We start from the raw sequence: 18484 nt of genomic DNA, 5'->3' as shown, positions 1-18484 counted from the left end.
AAGAGAGCAAAAAACAAACATTCCAACATCACCTGCATAGCAATTTACTGCCGATAAAGCCAATTAGGTGATTTACTCTGAGAAGTACAAATCAGACACAGGAAAGCCAATTCCTAGATTAAGTCTTCAAGGAGCCTGAAATTTTAAAAAGAGAAAAGAACACCCTCCTGGAGGAAGCAAAGTGCAAAGGGTAACTTGCATGGCTTCGGGTTTCGGGCGTGATGACCAGCCACTCAATTTACTTTGACACAATCTCTGTGAGCTGCTCAGCTTAATCTCCTGTGTGGCAGAGCAGAGGATATTTCCCTCCAGCCCTTTATGGCCTCTGTTTGAAGATCTCAAAGCCTTGCTTATGTGATCAGGGGCATAGCAGCTCTGACTAACACCACAGGGAATATTAGACGGGCTGAATGTCCAAAAAGCATACTTCTATTATTTAGTTAACACAGGGTCTCACTTACATTAATGACAATAATACTCAAAATACTAATAAAACAAGGACTGACTTATACAGAGTCTTTACTCTGTGCCTAGTAGACCCTCTGCTAAGCATGTTACACGCACATTCTCAGTGGATCTTCATACCACACCTATGAAGTGGGTGCATTTAATAGCTTGTGTTACATTTTGCAGATGAGGAAATCAAGCCTCAAGGATGCTAAGTAACATGGCTGAGGTCAACCTGCTACTGTGATGGAGCCACGATTCAATCCCAAGGCTATATGACTGAAAGCCCTGTTCTTTTTAAGTAATCTCTTTTTTTAAAAAAAATACTAATTTATTTATTTAATTTCGGCTGCACTGGGTCTCAGTTGCAGCACACAGATCTTTAGTTGCGGTACGCGGCCCTGGGCTTCATTAGCTGCTGCCTGTGGACTTCTTATTTGCGGCATGTGTGCAGGATCTAGTTCCCGGACCAGGGATGGAACCCAGGCCTCCTGCATTGGGAGTGCAGAGTCTTACCCACTGGACCACCAGGGAAGTCCCAAAAGCCCTATTCTTAACCATCACCTTTTAATACCTTCATTGAGACGCTAACCTATTTCAACAGCTGCAACTGACACACGCGCAATTCTCTTTGTCTTACAAGGAAAGAGGAAACATTTTAAATGGCAAAATTATGTTACTGAAATGTGCATGAGAACAATACCTCCTTTCTGGTTGAGCACTGGTTCTCTTCAGCCTTAGATAGCCGCAAAGTTTGTTAGGAATGTGGCTCCCTCCTAAAGTCACTGTAGGAGTGGAGATTCAGCTGGTCCCCATAGTATTTGCTTTGAGATTGGTGATGCTTCGGTTGCCATGGACACCAGACTTCAATACACCACTGAGCAGGGGGAATCCATTCTATGCAAAGCAATGGAGCCAGTAGATGGGTACAGTAACAGCTAACTTCACATAATGCTATGACCAATGTTTGTTTTGCCACCTCTCATTCAGATGATGTTCTCACCCATGAAGTCTGTAAGACTGCCTCTCATCTGGGAAACAGCTTCTTTATGGCCCAGGTAGCAATGCTCACACTTCACAGTGTCAAAGGCATTCATTTGTCTGGGTTGTTGAATGTGTAAAGCTATTCAGAAAAGGAAATGTGACCTTACACAAAACACTTCTTTGTTCAGCTTGCTAAAAGAAAGAATGGATCAGGGGCTTCACTGGTGGCACAGTGGTTGAGAGTCCGCCTGCCGATGCAGGGGACACGGGTTCGTGACCCGGTCCGGGAAGATCCCACGTGCCGCGGAGCGGCTGGGCCCGTGAGCCATGGCTGCTGAGCCTGTGCGTCCGGAGCCTGTGCTCCGCAACGGTGAGAGGCCCACGTACCGCAAAAAAAAAAAACAAAAAAAAAACAAAGAATGGATCAAATGACTTCTTGAAAATTCCATTTGTCCAAGTGGCTAGCACCCCAAGAATAATGAGTCTGTTAACTTGGTAGGCTTCCTTAGTAGCTAAATCCATAAAGAAAGTAACTAGGAAACGATAAGAGGTACTTAGATATATATAAATAACGCATGAGAACAACATGTTTTTGAGACAAACCAAACATCCAACGTCCAAGGCATTGTACTTAATTAGTGAATGTAGGTCAGACAGTAATCAGTAAAAGTGAATCACGAAGAGAAATGCTTATTTGGACACATCATGGCAAGTTTACCAAGAGACCATCACCACATGGGGATATTAAAGGACCCCCTCCACACATGGAGGAAATCCACTGTGTGTTGTGTAGGAGCCAGTCGAGTGACAAACATCTCTCATTAACCAGCAAAGAGGAAATTAGCCAAGTTAATAAAAAATTAATACAATCTATCATTTTCACATTCAGAAGTCAATAAATATAGTGAAATTCCATTAAAACCACCTTCTTATGGAACACTGGGAGGTCAGGTTATTGGCAAAACAAACAATTCAGTACATTTAAAATAATTTTGGGACTTCCCTGGTGGTCCAGTGGTTAAGACTCTGCACTTGCAATGCAGGGGGCACAGGTTCAATCCCTGGTTGGGGAAGTTCCACGTGCCACGAGGTGCAGCAAAAAAATAATTTTTACTATGCACATTTCCCCAATTTACTTCTTCAGTAATAAGAAAATTATGAACCATGCTCTCTCCAAGTAATTACAATACAAATGATAAGTTTAGGTTTTAGTGGAATGTATATTAGTAGATTAATTAAAAGGGGTAAACAAGTTATCTCCAAGGAAATCCACATTATTCTGTGTTAAATTACTGTATCAGAAGAAAAAAAAAAAGGAAAAAAGTCTACGCATCTTCAGTTTAATTTACGTCACACAGGTAAATTTAACTGAATGATTCTAAAATGGGAGTAGTTCTATGAGCATCATGTTTTCGATCTGATCTGGGAATGATAGTGTCTCTTATTATGAAAGGATTTAAAACCGCTGGAGCATGGTCTATTTGGGCCTTTAAAGAAATGTAAAAAACAAACAACAACAAAATCCTTGTGTATATAGTGCAAAATTATATTTATCAGAAAAAAAGAAATCCATGTAGTCACTCAGAGTCCTTAAACCTGCAAGAAGATGTGCCAGGCAGGGATTCTTTCCTTCAGCGTCACCCACGAATTGGAAAGCTGATATTCTGGCATTTGTGGAAGAAATCATTTTCAGTACAAAGGACAAACGATGAAAATCATGAAGTTTGGCGGAGGCGGGGGGGGGGGGATCAGTCAAATCTGTTGACAGGCAATCCCATAAAATTGAAAAAAAAATAGTGACTTCAAGCTTTTTACTCAAATCTTCTCAATGAACCAGCAGCAGCAGCGTCACCTGGGAGCTTGCTAGAGATGCAGTATCTTGGGCCTCACCCCAGACCTGCTGAATCAAAACCTGATTTTTACCAGGATCCCCAGGAGATCTGCGTGCACGTTAAAGTGTGAAGAAGAGCGCGCACTGAAAGCACAGATTTGGCGACCAGCCTGTGGGGATGGAACCCCCCTCTGCCGCTGACTAGCTGTGTAACCTGGAACAAGTTCCACAGCCTCTCTGTGCCTCGGTTCCCTCACTGGGGAGGATGGAGATAGTACTGGTGCCTAGGTCATAAGTATTAAATGACATAATATCTGTAAAGTGCTTACAACAGTGTGCACAACAAGGGATCAAGCAGTGCTAGCTCTTATGTCCTTTCAGCCATCACAGGGTTCTGGATCAAGAGTAACAAAGGATCTAAGATGCAGCCCACAGAAGTGCCCCATTCCCTGATAGGTCTATAATCGAGCAATTAGGAACTGGATTCAGTTTACAAAAGTCCAGTTTTCCCAACCTGCTATCATTTCAAGCCAAACTGCAGGGTTTACTTATGCAATGAACAACACACTGCTGCTTACAAACCAGGGACCACTCAAATTCAGACTGCGTGAAATCTTGCATATGCATTTTGTTCAGTGAGTGCTGAATGGAACGAAAAGAGGACACATTTCCTATCTGAGAAATTTCCATCCTCATTTTTTACCCATCAGTTTGTCATATACTAAAAAGTCTCATGAAACCTAGTACTGAAGCTAATGTGGGATTGCAACAAAAAGAATAAAATACCTAGGAATAAACCTACCTGAGGAGGTGAAAGAGCCGTATTCAGAAAACTATAAGACACTGATGAAAGAAATCAAAGATGACACAAACGGAGAGATACACCGCGTTCTTGGACTGGAAGAATCAATATTGTGAAAATGACTATACCACCCAAAGCAATCTACAGATTCAATGCAATCCCTAGCAAATTACCAATGGCATGTTTTACAGAACTAGAACAAAAAATCTTAAAATTTGTATGGAGACACAAAAGACCCCAAATAGCCAAAGCAGTCTTGAGGGAAAAAAACGGAGCTGGAGGAATCAGACACCCTGACTTCAGACTATACTACAAAGCTAGTCATCAAGACAATATGGTACTGGCCCCCAAACAGAAATATAGATCAATGGAACAGGATAGAAAGCCCAGAGATAAGCCCACACACCTATGGTCAACTAATCTATGACAAAGGAGGCAAGGATATACAATGGAGAAAAGACAGTCTCTTCAATAAGTGGTGCTGGGAAAACTGGACAGCTACATGTAAAAGAATGAAATTAGAACACTCCCTAACACCATACACAAAAATAAACTCAAAATGGATTAAACACCTAAATGTAAGACCGGACACTATAAAACTCTCAGAGGAAAACATAGGAAGAACACTCTTTGACATAAATCACAACAAGATCTTTTTTGATCCACCTCCTAGAGTAATGGAAATAAAAACAAAAATAAACAAATGGGACCTAATAAAGCTTAAAAGCTTTTGCACAGCAAAGGAAACAACAAACAAGATGAAAAGACAACCCTCAGAATGGGAGAAAATATTTGCAAACAAATCAACGGACAAAGGATTAATCTCCAAAATATATAAACAGCTCATGCAGCTCAATATTAAAAAAACAAACAACCCAATGAAAAAATGGGCAGAAAACCTAAATATACATTTCTCCAAAGAAGACATACAGATGGCCAACAGGCAGATGAAAAGCTGCTCAACATCACTAATTATTAGAGAAATGCAAATCAAAACTACAATGAGGTATCACCTCACACCAGTTAGAATGGGCATCATCAGAAAATCTACAAACAACAAATGCTGGAGAGGGTGTGGAGAAAAGGGAACCCTCTTTCACTGTTGGTGGGAATGTGAATTGATACAGCCACTATGGAGAACAGTATGATGGTTCCTTAAAAAACTAAAAATAGAATTACCATATGATCCAGCAATCCCATTACTGGGCATATACCCAGAGAAAACCATAATTCAAAAAGACACATGCGGGCTTCCCTGGTGGCGCAGTGGTTGAGAGTCCACCTGCCGATGCAGGGGACACGGGTTCGTGCCCCGGTCTGGGAAGATCCCACATGCCGAGGAGTGCCTAGGCCCGTGAGCCATGGCCACTGAGCCTGCGCATCCGGAGCCTGTGCTCCGCAACGGGAGAGGCCACAACAGTGAGAGGCCCGCGTACCGCAAAGAAAAAAAAAAAAAAAGACACACGCACCCCAATGTTCACTGCAGCACTGTTTCCAATAGCCAGGACATGGAAGCAACCTAAATGCCCATTGACAGACAAATGGACAAAGGAGATGTGGCACATATATAAAATGGAGTATTACTCAGCCGTAAAAAGGAACGAAATTGAGTTATTTGTAGTGAGGTGGATGGACCTGGAGTCTGTCACACAGAGTGAAGTCAGAAAGAGAAAAAAAAATCATATATTAACGCATATATGCGGAATCTAGAAAAACAGCACAGATGAACCAGTTTGCAAGGCAGAAATAGAGACACAGATGTAGAGAACAAACGTATGGACACCAAGGGGGGAAAGCGGTGGGGGTGGGATGAATTGGGCGATTGGGATTGACATGTATACACTAATATGTATAAAATAGATAATAAGAACCTGCTGCATAAAAATTAAATAATATTCAAAAAAACAGTTTAGATTATAAAATGTAAAAAAAAAAAAGAAAAGAGAAAATAATGTGGGAAAACAGGCACCCCTAAATGCTCATGAAGGGAATGGAAATTGATGTAACCTTTTTGGAGAACAGTTTGATAATCTCCATCAAGAGAAAAATATCTATAAACTTTGACTCAGCAATTGGGTTTTAAAAATTTATCCTACATATATGCTTGCAACAGAAGGCAAAGATACACATACAGACATATGTATGTATGTATATGTAAATGTTGTATACGTATATATGCACATTATATGTAGTAGTGTGTATACTTTACAGCATTAATTTTGATAGCGAAAAAGGAAAAAAGTTTGAATCAACTTAATGTCCATCAATAATAGTTAAATTATGGTACAGCTATTAAATCAAACCAGTATAAAGAATGAGATCTCTCTACACAGTAATGTGCAAAGATGCACAAGGCACATAAGAGAACAAGCTGTAGTGTGTGTATGTATATATTGGGTTGGCCAGAAAGTTTGTTTGGTTTTTCCATCAGATCTTACGGAAAAATCCAAACTAACTTTTTGGCCAACCCAATACACACACACACTCACACACATACGCACACACACACATACAGAATATCACATAAATGGATAAAAATATAGGTATTTTATATATGCAGAATATTTCTTTAAAAATGTTCAAAGAAGACATTTTTTTAAACATGCATACCTTGTTTTATGCACTTCATTGTGCTTCACAGACATTGCCTTTTTTTCCTTGCTTTACAAATTGAAGGTTTGTGGCAGCACTGTGTCAAGCAAATGTATCAGAGCCATTTTTCCAACACCATTTGTTCACTTTGTGCCTCTGAGTCACATTTTGGTAATTCTCCCCCTATTTCAAACTTTTTCATTATTATTATATTTGATATGATGGTCTGTGATCTCTGATGTTACTATCATGATTCGCTAATGTTAGGCTGAGATGGTTAGCATTTTTTAGCAATAACGCATTTTTTAACTAGGGTGTGTACACTGTTTTTTTAGACATAATGCTATTGCACACTTAACAGACTACAATATAAGAGCAAACATAACTTATCTGCACTGGGAAATCAAAAACTTCATGTGACTTGCTTCACTGAGACATTCGCTTCATTGCAGTGGTTTGGAACTGAACCCACAATATCTTTGAGGTATGCCTGTATATCTTTCTGTATCCTCTTATTGTTTGTGTTTACCTTGTGAGTATGACAGTAATAATTTTTAAGAAAAACTCAGGAAAAAAACTCTCAAACAACCTAACATTTACACTTCTAGGAACCAGAAAAAGAAAAAAAAAAACCAAGCCCAAAGTTAGCAGAAGGAAGGAAATTATAAACAAACATTAGAGCCAAAATAAATGAAATGGAGAACAGGAGTAATATGAGAAAAGAATCAATGAAATTAAGAATTGGTTCTTTGAAAAGACAAACAAAATTGACAAACTTTTAGCTAGACTAAGACAAAAAGAGAGAGAAGACCCAAAATCAGAAATTAAAGAGACACTAAAACTGATATCACAGAAATACAAAATATAAGAGACTACTATAAACAATTATATGCCAACAAATTGGACAACCTAGAAGAAATGGATAAATTCCTAGAAACATACAACTTACCAAGACTGAATCATGAAGAAATAGAAGTCTAAACAGACTAATAATGACTAAGGATATTGAATCAGTAATCAAAAACCTCTCAACAAAGAAAAGTCCAGGACAAGATGGTTTCACTAGTGAATACTACCAAACATTGAAAGAAAAATTAATGTCAGTCCTTCTCAAACTCTTCCAAAAGAAGGAGGGAACATGTCCGACTTCATTTTATGAGCCCAGCATTACTCTCATACTAAAGCCAGATAGGAACACTACAAGAAAAGAATACTACAGGCCAATATTCCTGATGAATAGAGATGTAAAAATTCTCAACAAAATACTAGCAAACTGAACTCAGGAGCACATTAATAGGATCATACCCAAGGATCAAGTAGGATTGATCCTTGGGATGCAAGGATGGTTCAACAAATGCAAATATGTGAGGTGATGGATGTGTTAATTAACTATATGGTGAGCATCCTTTTACAATGTTTACATATATCAAGTCACCATGATGTACGCTTTAAACATCTTACAATTCTGTCAATTATACTTCAGTACAGCTGAAAAAATGAAAATAAAAATGAATACATAGTACAAAGGACACTGCATGGCACATAGTCTGTTCAATAAGTAACTGAATGAGTAAATAAAAAAATGTTTTCCTCTAAAAACGTGATACATCACATTAATATAATGAAAGATAAAAATAATGATCATCTCAATAGATGCAGATAAAGAAAGAATCTGACAAAATTCAACATCTTTTAATGATAAAAAGTGAATAAATTGGGTATAGACAGGATATACCTCAACATAATAAATACCATATATGACAAGCCCACAGCTAACATCATACTCAATGGTGAAAGGTTGAAAGCTTTTACTCTAAGATCAGGAACAACACAAGGCTGCCCACTCTCACTCTTATTCAACATAGTACTGAAGTTTTAGCCAGAGCAATTAGGCAATAAAAAGAAATAAAAGGTATCCAAATCAGAAAGGAAGAAGTAAAATTGTCTGTTTGCAGATGATATAATCATAATCATATATATAGAAAGTCCTAAAGAGTCTACCAAAAAACTGCTAGAATAAATGAATTCAGTAAAGTTGCAGGTTACAGCATCAACATACAAAAATCAGTTGTGCTTCTGTACACTAAAAAAACTATCTGAAAAATAAAGAAATCCCATTATAATAATAACATCAAAAAAAAATACTTCTGAATAAATTTAACCAAGGAGGTGAAAGATCTATACACTGAAAACTGTTAAGACTTGGATGAAAGAAATTAAAGATAAATAAATGGAAAGAGATCCTGTATTTGTGGATCAGGAATGATATTAAGATGTCCATACTACCCAAAGCTATCTATAGATTCAATCCAATTGCTATCAAAATTCCAATGGCATTTTCACAGAAAGAGAAACACAGTCCTAAAATTCATACAGAACCACAAAAGACCCCGAATAGCCAAAGCAATCTTGAGAAAAAAGAACAGGGCTAGAGGCATCATAGTTCCTGATTTCAAACTATATTACAATGCTATAGTAATCAAAATGGTATCATACTGACATAAAAACAGACACACAGACCAATGGAACAGAATCAAAAGCCCATAAATAAACCCTCACATATATGGTCAACTAATACTTGATATGGGAGCCAAGAATACTCAACGGGGAAATGATAGTCTCAATAATAAATGGCATTGAGAAAACTGGATAACCACATGCAGAAAAATGAAACTGGACCCCTATCTTACACCACTTACAAAAATTAGCTTGAAATGGATTAAAGGCTTAAACATAAGACCTGAAAATGTAAAACTCCTGGGAAAAAACATAGGGGAAAAGCTCCTTGACACTGGTCTTGGCCGTGATTTTCTGGATATGACACCAAGAGCACAAGGAACAAAGTCAAAAATAAGTGGAACTACATCAAACTAAAAAGCTTCTGCACAGCAAAGAGAAACTACTAACAAAAAGGAAAGGCAACCTATGGAATAGGAGCAAATATTTGTGAACCATAAGAGGTTAATATTCAAAATATATAAAGAACTCATACAACTCTATAGCAAAACAAACAACTCAATTAAAAAAATGGGCAGAGGAACTGCACAGACATCTCTCCAAAGAAGACATACAAACAGCCAGCAGTTGGATGAAAAGGTGTTCAGTATCACTATCAGGGAAATGCAAATCAAAACCACGATGAGGTATCTCCTCACACCTGTCAGAATGACTATCAGCAAAAAGGCAAGAGATAACAAGTACTGGTGAGGATGCAGAAAGAGAACTGTTGTACACTGTTGGCAGGAATGTAAGTTGCTACGACAACTACGGACAACAGTATGGATGTTCCTCAAAAAAAGTAAAACTAGAACTACCATATGATCCAGAATTCCCACTTCTGGGCATTTATCCAAATGAAATGAAAACAGGATCTGGAGGAGATATCTGCGTCTCCATGTTCATTGCAGCATTATTCACAATAGCCAAGTGGGAGGTCATGAGACAGACCTGGGTAAGGGAGCCAAGGGGCAGACACTTTGGTAACGACCCAACAGCCATTGCCCTCCCCTTTCTTCTTGTCAGAACCTGTATCCACTAGAGGTCAGAGGTTAGAAATGAAGGATATTAGCCTTTTTGGCATCCCCAGAAACCAGAAGTGGCCAGTGCTGGGTTGTTGACCAACTGCTGGGCAATGAGGCAGAAGGGAAATTCTTCAAGGATAGAATGTTCCATATGATAAGAAAAAAAATTCAAAGAAAAAACCCTCAGACCCAGTTGTATGGGAACACAATGCTTGGAATGGCAGCAGCCATCTTGCAATTTTGAAGAGTGATACAGCTCAGACACCCAGAATAGCAGAGAAAAAGGTCAGAAAGGGCTTGGGTTCTCATGATTTTCCTGAGTTGCTGAACCAATCCTGGAATGACCTAGCTCTACACTCCTTGTCAAGTGAGGTAATACTGTTCCCATTATTTAGATCAGCAGTCCCCAACCTTTTTGGCGCCAGGGACCAGTTTCGTGGAATGCGATTTCTCCTTGGACGGGGGTGGGGGGGGAGAGGGGGGGAATGGTTCAGGTGGTAATGTGAGCGATGGAGAGCAGCAGATGAAGCTTCGCTCTCTCGTCTGCCCGCCGCTCACCCCCTGCTGTGTGGCCCGGTTACCTGATTTAGATCATTTTCCACTGGACATTCCATTATTTGCAGCTAAAGGCATCCCCGCTTAGACAGCTGCCAACCACCTGCCTTAGCAATGAGCTAAGGACACAACTAACAATCTGGCAAAAGGTGTTTTCCTTTAATCATGGCAGTAAGATAGATTCCTTGTATTGGGTATAATTTTCTATGTGATGTTCAGAATCACTTTTGATTTTTTGTTAGTAGTGCAAAGGGAAATACCATTGATCTCATTAAGCAGGTACTTTGTGTCAAGCACTACACTAGGCACTTTATCTAGGGTGAGTCATTGCAGCAACTTCCAGAACAGTCCCCTTTGGGAAAAGAAAATCACATCTATATTTTCTCCAATCTTATTTAAACAACTTGACATTTCCTTTCATTATGAATGCAGACCACGAACCACCCAGGAGTACTTGTGACTTTGCCACCTATAGAAATCACAGATATATTCATGTCACGCTGCAGTTGTTGAAGATATCTTGAAATATCATTGACCCTCATGATACAAGTGTACAATCATCCTTAGACCCCGCTGCAAAACCTTATTGAATGTGTTAATCAACCAGCACGTATGCTACTGCATCACACATTTTTTAAATGTTTTGGTAACCGAATGTTAATATAATTAGCTTCCTTTGTAATCCTGTGTATTTTATGCATCTAAAAATGTCCTTGAAAAAGAGGTACTGTAGGTTTCACAAGATTTACAAAGGAGTCCTTGGCACAAAAGGGGTTTAGACCCCCTCTAATCAGCCCCCCTTGTGACCCTTCTTAATACTGGTCAACCCATTATCTACACAGAAAACCAGGGAAATCTTCTTTTGAAAGGTGAATAAGATGAAGACATTCCCGTTTCAACCTGAAACAAGTGCGAACTCCTAACTTGGACTGCCCCGGCCCTGCAGGATCTGCTTTTCCCCTGCTCACAGCTCCTACCTGGTCTCCAGCCCTCTAGCCCTTGCGCACTCTGCTCCAGCTGGGCAGGCCACCTTCCTTTTCTTCGAAATCTCTAAGCACTTTCCCACCTCGGGGGCTTTGTCCTTGCTATCCCCTAGGAACAGCAAGGCCTGGAATGCCTGCCCTTAAGGCAGCCACTTCATTCTCATGCTTCAGTGGTGAGCTAGGACATCACCTCCGCAGAGAACGCTTCCCCGCTAATGTATGCCAGGCGGCACCCCTCCCCTCTCCCGCCCCACCTGCACTTATTTCCTGTTTACCTCCTTCCAAGCCCTTCTGACAACATAACTATATATTGATTTTTGTTCACTGCTCAATCCTGGCATCTAGCAAGGTGCCTGGCACACGTGGAAACCTGACATTCACTGAATGAATGAATGACCGACTAAGCGAAGGAGGAAGCTATTATTAATCCATTTTACAAGCGAGGAAATTAAGGCTCCAAGATGTTAAATTATTTGTCCAAGGTCACCAGGGGGCAAAAGTTATTATTTTAACTGTGGTCCCTAGGCCTCCCCCTTAATCCCTCCACCATACTTTCTAACTTCCTTTTCCCTGCAACATTTCCACCAATCTGGAAAGCAGAATAGACCCAATGCAAGTATTTATGGTGTGATTTCTTAAGACTTTAGTGCTGTGTTGCTCAAGGCTATCTGCCCAACAAACCCTCTAAGCTATTTCCCTTGAGTATTTCCAGGAGGGCCAAATTAACCAAAAGTATATTACCTGGAGAGAGTGGTTCGTTCTGTCTGTCTGTCTCTCTCTCTACATATACACACTTTCTTTAATGTATGAATCTTATAAACAAAAATAATAAAATCAAATGTAAGGAAGAAAATTCAGAAAACTGTAAATGAAAGACGAAAAAAATGAGATAAACCCAGGGCAAAGTCTAGTATGCAAAAATACACGTGATAAGGTATTGTACATAAGCTACCTGGACCACGATTCTACCATATGCTTCCTAGTAGCCACCATAAAGTGAGAAACACAATCAGTTACACAGTTTATCCTGGAGATTTAAAAAATTCAATCCATTTCCAGGAGGAGCTCAACTCTTCCTGTTTCGAAGCCCTGACAGAAATTCCTCTTGCGGATCCTTATAATGAAAGCATGGAGGATATAGTGATCAGTATTCTAAACTAAAGCCTTATAAATAAATATATCAAGCTTCACAAAACGGTGTCTTAATAGACGTGGCTGGTATAATGCCGAAATCTATGCAGCACTGTATTGCCTTGCTGGTCAAAGTGTGGTCCCTGGACCAGCAGCATCAGCATCACCCGGGAACTTGTCAGAAATGCGGCATCTCAGGCCCGATCCCAGCCCTGCTCAATCAGAATCTGTATTTTATTAACAAGATCTGCAGGTGAGGCCTATAATGTTAAAGTTGAACAAACACTGGTCTAGTGGTTAAGTTTGATTTGAGGTCAAGTTTGTACGAAACTAGTATTCATTTATTCACGCATTCAACCAATATTTACTGTTATCTTGGCAGTAGGAAAGGATTTTTTTAAAGTTTTTATTGAAATAGGAAAGGATTTGTTTAAACATTAACACCAAAAGCACCACCATAAAGGAAGATATTGATAAATGGGACGCCATTAAAACTGAGTGATGAAGCAAGCCACAGAGTAGATAATATTTGCACCACCAAAACAAGGCAAGTTGAGTACCCAGATATATACCAGGCACTGTCTTAATGCTTAAGTACAGAAATCAAACAAAAACTCTCTACTCTTATGGAACTTACATTCTAATTAAGAAGACATAAACAGGGACTTCCCTGGTGGTGCAGTGCTTAAAAATCCACCTGCCAATGCAGGGGACACGGGTTTGAGCCCCGGTCCTGAAGATCCTACATGCCACAGAGCAATTAAGCCCGTGCGCCACAACTACTGAGCCTGCACTCTAGAGTCTGCGAGCCACAACTACTGAGTCCACGTGCCACAATTACTGCAGCCTGGGCGCCTAGAGCCTGTGCTCTGCAACAAGAGAAGCCACCGCAGTGAGAAGCCCACGCACCACAACGAAGACCCAACACAGCCAAAAATAAATAAATTTAAAAAATAAAGTATGTTCTGTTATTTTAAAAAACGACATAAACAAAATAAGTAAAATGCAGTAAGAAAGGGGCATAAGTCAGGGGACAGGTGGCAGTTTCAAATAGGGTGGATAGGGAAGGCCTCATTGAGGAGCTAACTTGGACAAGGTCAGGGAGCTAACCATAAAAATAGCTAGGGGAAGAGTATTCCAAGCAGAGGGAACAGAGAGTACAAACACTCTGAGACAATAAATACCTGAAACAGCAAGAAGGCTGGTCTGCTTGAAGCCGAGTGAGCAAAAAGTAGAATAGGTAAGCAGGGGCCGGGTCACATGGGGCTTCGTCAGCCATTTTAAGGATCTTAGGTCTAACGGCGAGTGAGATGAGCAGCCACTAGAGAAAAGGTAATAGGGAGCCACTGCAGGATGTTGAGCAGGGTAGTGACATAATGAAAAGTGTTTTAAAGAAACCTAGGGTCTCAGAGATACGTGGAACGGCTTGAGTGAGAGAAGCCAGCTCAGAGTACATATACTGCACTAATCCCAGGATAGGGTGATTCATTCATTCAGCTACTTATGAGGTGGCAAAGATGTGCCTAGTAGGGTAGGGCCGAGCTAGACTAGGGTGGTAACCGAGCCAGAGGAAAGTCAATATAAATGACATTGGAGGAAAAGAAACCCAGGACAGAATGACACATTATAGAGAAATGAGAGAAGTTCACAATTCAATTTACTCAAGGCTTATGGGTCATCTACTGAGGGCAAAGCCATATGCAGGCTAGGACGTGGGGGTGGGGATGGTGCAGAAAACTTGTATTTTCCCCTCAAAGGGCTTCCAGTCTGGCGTGCTTAGCCTCTGCCCTGCGCCTTTCAAGCCTGAACTTTTGGGGTTACCACAGCTGAGGCCGGCACTGAGACTAGCTGATTTGCTCAGGCTAAGAGATGGGTTTTGTTTTGTTTTTTGTTTTACTCTCAGCGCTTGTTCTATGTCCTGGGAGCAGAGGCCAGAGCACCTCAACTTGATTAGTATAAGAAGAGAGACCTGGTTTGGCAGCAGGGCAAAAGAGAGGTCTTAATAAATGTCTTTGTGGATCAGCACTGCAGACTGGCCCTGGGCCACCAGTCTTGGGGCAAGGAGTCCTTCTGATCTGTTGCCACCTGCGTAGCCTGATGGGTCTCCCACTCTGCCATTCCATTCCAGAGAAAAGCAAAGAAAGGGAAAGCAGCAAGTTTAAGGAAAACAACTGGGGGGGGGGAACCCGCACAATTTGAAAATTGCCTGCCGCCAGACAGCAAGGTCTGAGAAGCAGATGCAAATATAATGTAAATGATATGTAAATCGCCCTGTGGCCTTCTCAAAGGTTTTATACAACTGGAAGGGCCCTTGGGAAACCGCCAGCAGATAACAATGACTCAGAAGCAGAGTGAACTATTTCAAGACAACTTTGTCACACAGCCCTTTGCTTCCCTGCTAGCACAGTGCAGTCTTTAGTAATCTTTTTTCTCACTTGAATTAACCTGCTATAAATTAAAACAAAAATCAAGCCTGCCTCTGTAGAAGTTATCTAAGTTAATTACACTTTAAAAACACTGTGTGCCTTTAATTTTTCTTCAAACGCCGCTCTCGTCCAAACAGAGCCAAGTTAAATGTGTCACTTCCTCCCTAGAACAATATTTGGCTCCAGTGGGTTATGAATGAAAGTACCTCTCTTTCAGCTCTAGTTACTATGATCCTTTGGAGGATTTTTTTTTCCTACTCTATAGGAACTGGCACATTCTCTTCTAATATCCACAGGCTGTATTCAAAGTGAATCCGAAACAAACAAAAAACACACCCCATATGCAGTTGTGAAATCCAATTCACTTCAAGGAGCCACTGGAAAGCTATTCATTAAGAAAACCTGCCCTGTCAAGTATGCTGTCGTCTTGACAATCCTAAAGACGCATTTGAAAATGAAAAAAACAAAAACACATTCGATTCCAATGGGGTAAAATTCTGTCTACATTTATTTAAAAGAGGACACCCCATCAGATATGCATTTTATGAGAGCCATAAAATGAACTGAATAGAAAGCAACACAGGAAGCACATCAGACCTATAGCTGGGCAGTTATTCTGGGTTACAGACCTGGGGGTCGCAGAAGCCACTTACCTTCACCTTAATGATGGAAACAATAATAGCATAATCAGTCCCCCAAACTTCTATTATTTTCTACTACTCTAACATTCGAGGGTGCTTCAGCTTTTGACAGGAGGGTCAAAGGAAAGGAAATCTCTTTCATTTGGGATTAAAAAATATCTCACTTGAAAGGGCCTCCAGAAAACGACTGGGCAAAGAGGCTTTTGGGGAGGTGCCGCGTCCGCCGTAAAACACGAGCAAAGCGCGAAGGCTCAGAATCCCAACCGAGAGACTGAGCGTGGGTGGGGGGAGAAGAGGGAGAGGGAAAAAGCCAGGAGATAAACCTGAAGGGACTCAAGAAACGACAATGTCAGACAAAGAGTAACAAAGAGAGGTGGAGAACAGCCAGGGACGCTGTTCCCGGAGCCGCGAGTTCGGGGCAGGGAGGCGGGGCAGGGCCGGGCAGGCGGCGAGCGCCGCCTCGCGGCCGGGGCTGCCTCTTACCTCCTGGGCGAGTTTCTGCTTGAGCACGAGCGCGGCGCACAGGTAGCCCGCGCGGCCCACGAACAGCTCGTCGGAGCCGCACTCGAGGAAGGAAACCGGCGCGCAGACGGCGCACAGAGACCGGAACTTGCCCAGCGGCTGCACGTAGTCGGACCGGCCCAGGGCGTGGTACACAAGCGTGGCCACGGCGTACACGCCCGCGCCCCCGAGCAGGAAGGCGGCGCGGGTGTCGGCGTCCGGCTCGCCCCACTCCTCGGCGCGGGCGCACGCGTCGATGAGGCGCTTGGCCGAGCGCAAGTAGCGCTCCCGGGCCGCGGCGAAGAGCGGGCTCTGAGAGACGTGGTAGAGCATGTAGGCCACCCCGGCCACGCCGCCGTACAGCCCTCCCTGGCAACTGCTGGCCGCGGCCGCCGCCCCCCGGCCCTCAGCGCCGCCCCCCAGCGGGGGCAGCTCCTGGAGGATGCGCTCGATGGTGGCGGTGACCAAGGGCGCCACCGCCTCCTCGCACTGGCCCGCCAGCAGGCTGCCCTGGTAGTCATCGAAGCGGTTGGCGAAGCAGCGCTTGGTGTCCATGCTGCCGCCCGTGCCCGCCAAGGCCGGGCTGGGGTCTGCCGGAGGGCGCGCCCTGCGGTCCCGCGCACCACCTCTCGCTCTTTGAGGCACTCGGATGGCGGTGGATGCGGCCGGAATGGAGCGAGGAGGCTGAGACGGGAGGTGACAAGAGGAGGCGGGCGCGAGGAAGGAGCGCGGAGCGGATTGCCAAGTGGGGCACCGGATCGCCGCGAGGCTCCCGAGTGGCCCCGGCGAGCGCGGGGGATGCGCGTCTCGCGCTCCCCTCACAGAGGCCGCGCCCTTGCCGAACCCGCCCCCTCCTGCGCCGCCGCAGCTCGGCCGCCTCTCCTAGGGGCCGAGGTGATCTCCGGCAGGACCCACGCGGGGGCCGCGCCACTCCTCTCGCTCCGCCCCCGGCTCCTCCCCTCTCGGCGGAAGGCCAGGAACGCGCGGGACACCGATCCGGAACGCTGAGGCTGGGTATACGCACACCTGGCGGCGGAGGTGAAGACCTCGAATCCCTCGTGTACTCCAGGGTGGCCCTCCTCGAGTTAGCAGATCAGCATCACCTGGGAGCATGTTAAAAATGCAGCAGCTCAGACTTCACCCCAGCAGTCTTTGATTAGTGAATCAAAATCAGCATGTTTAGCAAGATCCCCAGGTGATTCTCATGCACAGTAAAGGTCGAGAAGCCACGCAACTAGTAGAGGCTACTGGGAAAAAACTGAGCGCCCTCCTGAAACTTGTTTTTCGTCTTGGTCAACTTGGCTTTCTCATTCTGAGTGTTTCATCCCCAAGGCTGAGGGATTTGAATGCATCACGCACATTTCGTGCAGTAAAACGGTGAAATGCCCCATAGGGTAATTTGTTCTCGGCCTTGGCCGTCGTGTTGTTTTTCTTGGACTATCCAGGAGTAAAAGTTCAAAGACCCACACCAGGATAAGGTAAGGGATGGGGGTCTTTCTCCTACTCTAGAGACCGCCCCCGACCCCCATTCATGCGTAGTGAGCGCCCCATGAATGTCTTGAGGCCATTAACTAGTGAATATAAGGGTAAACGCTGCTGAGAATTTTAATTAGGCGTTTTGACCCTTTTCTGTGTGTCCTTAGTTACTTCCTTCCCTCCTTTCCTTCCTTCCCATGTTTCTTCCCGTCTGCTCCTCCGCCCCCCCCCCACCCGCCGCAGGCGTATTGAGTGTCTCGTATGGGTCCTGGACCCTGAAAATAGATGGATAAACAAAATAGACATGGTCCTAGACCTCTTGGAGCTTACAGTCCAGTGGGAAAGACAGAAAATGAACAATTAAACACATGAATTGCCTTTCTTTTGGTCAGCTGTTTTGAAAGAATTCTTCCTTTCCCAAAGTGTTGACTAGTGAAGGCCAAAGAGCTCACCTTTCGCAGGGGTGTTTGCATTTTGATAGGGACGGTGCAAGACCCAAAAGAATGAGTGACTCCTGGAAAAGTTTCTGACACTTTGTTGGGAGAGCAGCAACTCCACTTACTTGAAAGGCCAGTTTTGCTTGGAGGTAATTGT

The 18484-nt window shown here is 42.9% G+C and overlaps 1 protein-coding gene and 1 non-coding gene across 2 annotated transcripts in view; one reads left to right on the top strand and one right to left on the bottom strand.

The window, feature by feature from the left end:
• The window catches only part of LANCL3 (LanC like family member 3), a 97488-nt gene extending 80103 nt beyond the window's left edge, over window positions 1-17385 (bottom strand). The window contains exon 1 of the mRNA XM_027091229.1: window positions 16397-17385. Coding sequence (XP_026947030.1) covers window positions 16397-16969 — 573 coding nt within the window. The 5' untranslated portion in view covers window positions 16970-17385. The remainder of the gene's footprint in view (window positions 1-16396) is intronic.
• On the top strand, window positions 2432-2504 carry TRNAA-UGC (transfer RNA alanine (anticodon UGC)). Its single transcript has one exon. It is a non-coding gene; the product is annotated as a tRNA-Ala (tRNA).
• Window positions 17386-18484: the final 1099 nt, after the last annotated feature.

This window comes from Aethalodelphis obliquidens, unplaced genomic scaffold (assembly GCF_003676395.1).
Source record: "Aethalodelphis obliquidens isolate GAN/ISIS:26980383/991018 unplaced genomic scaffold, ASM367639v1 scaffold71, whole genome shotgun sequence".
Classification (NCBI taxonomy): Eukaryota; Metazoa; Chordata; class Mammalia; order Artiodactyla; family Delphinidae; genus Aethalodelphis; species Aethalodelphis obliquidens.
The sequence above is the reverse complement of the archived record's forward strand: the minus strand, read 5'-3'. Positions and strand labels throughout refer to the sequence as shown.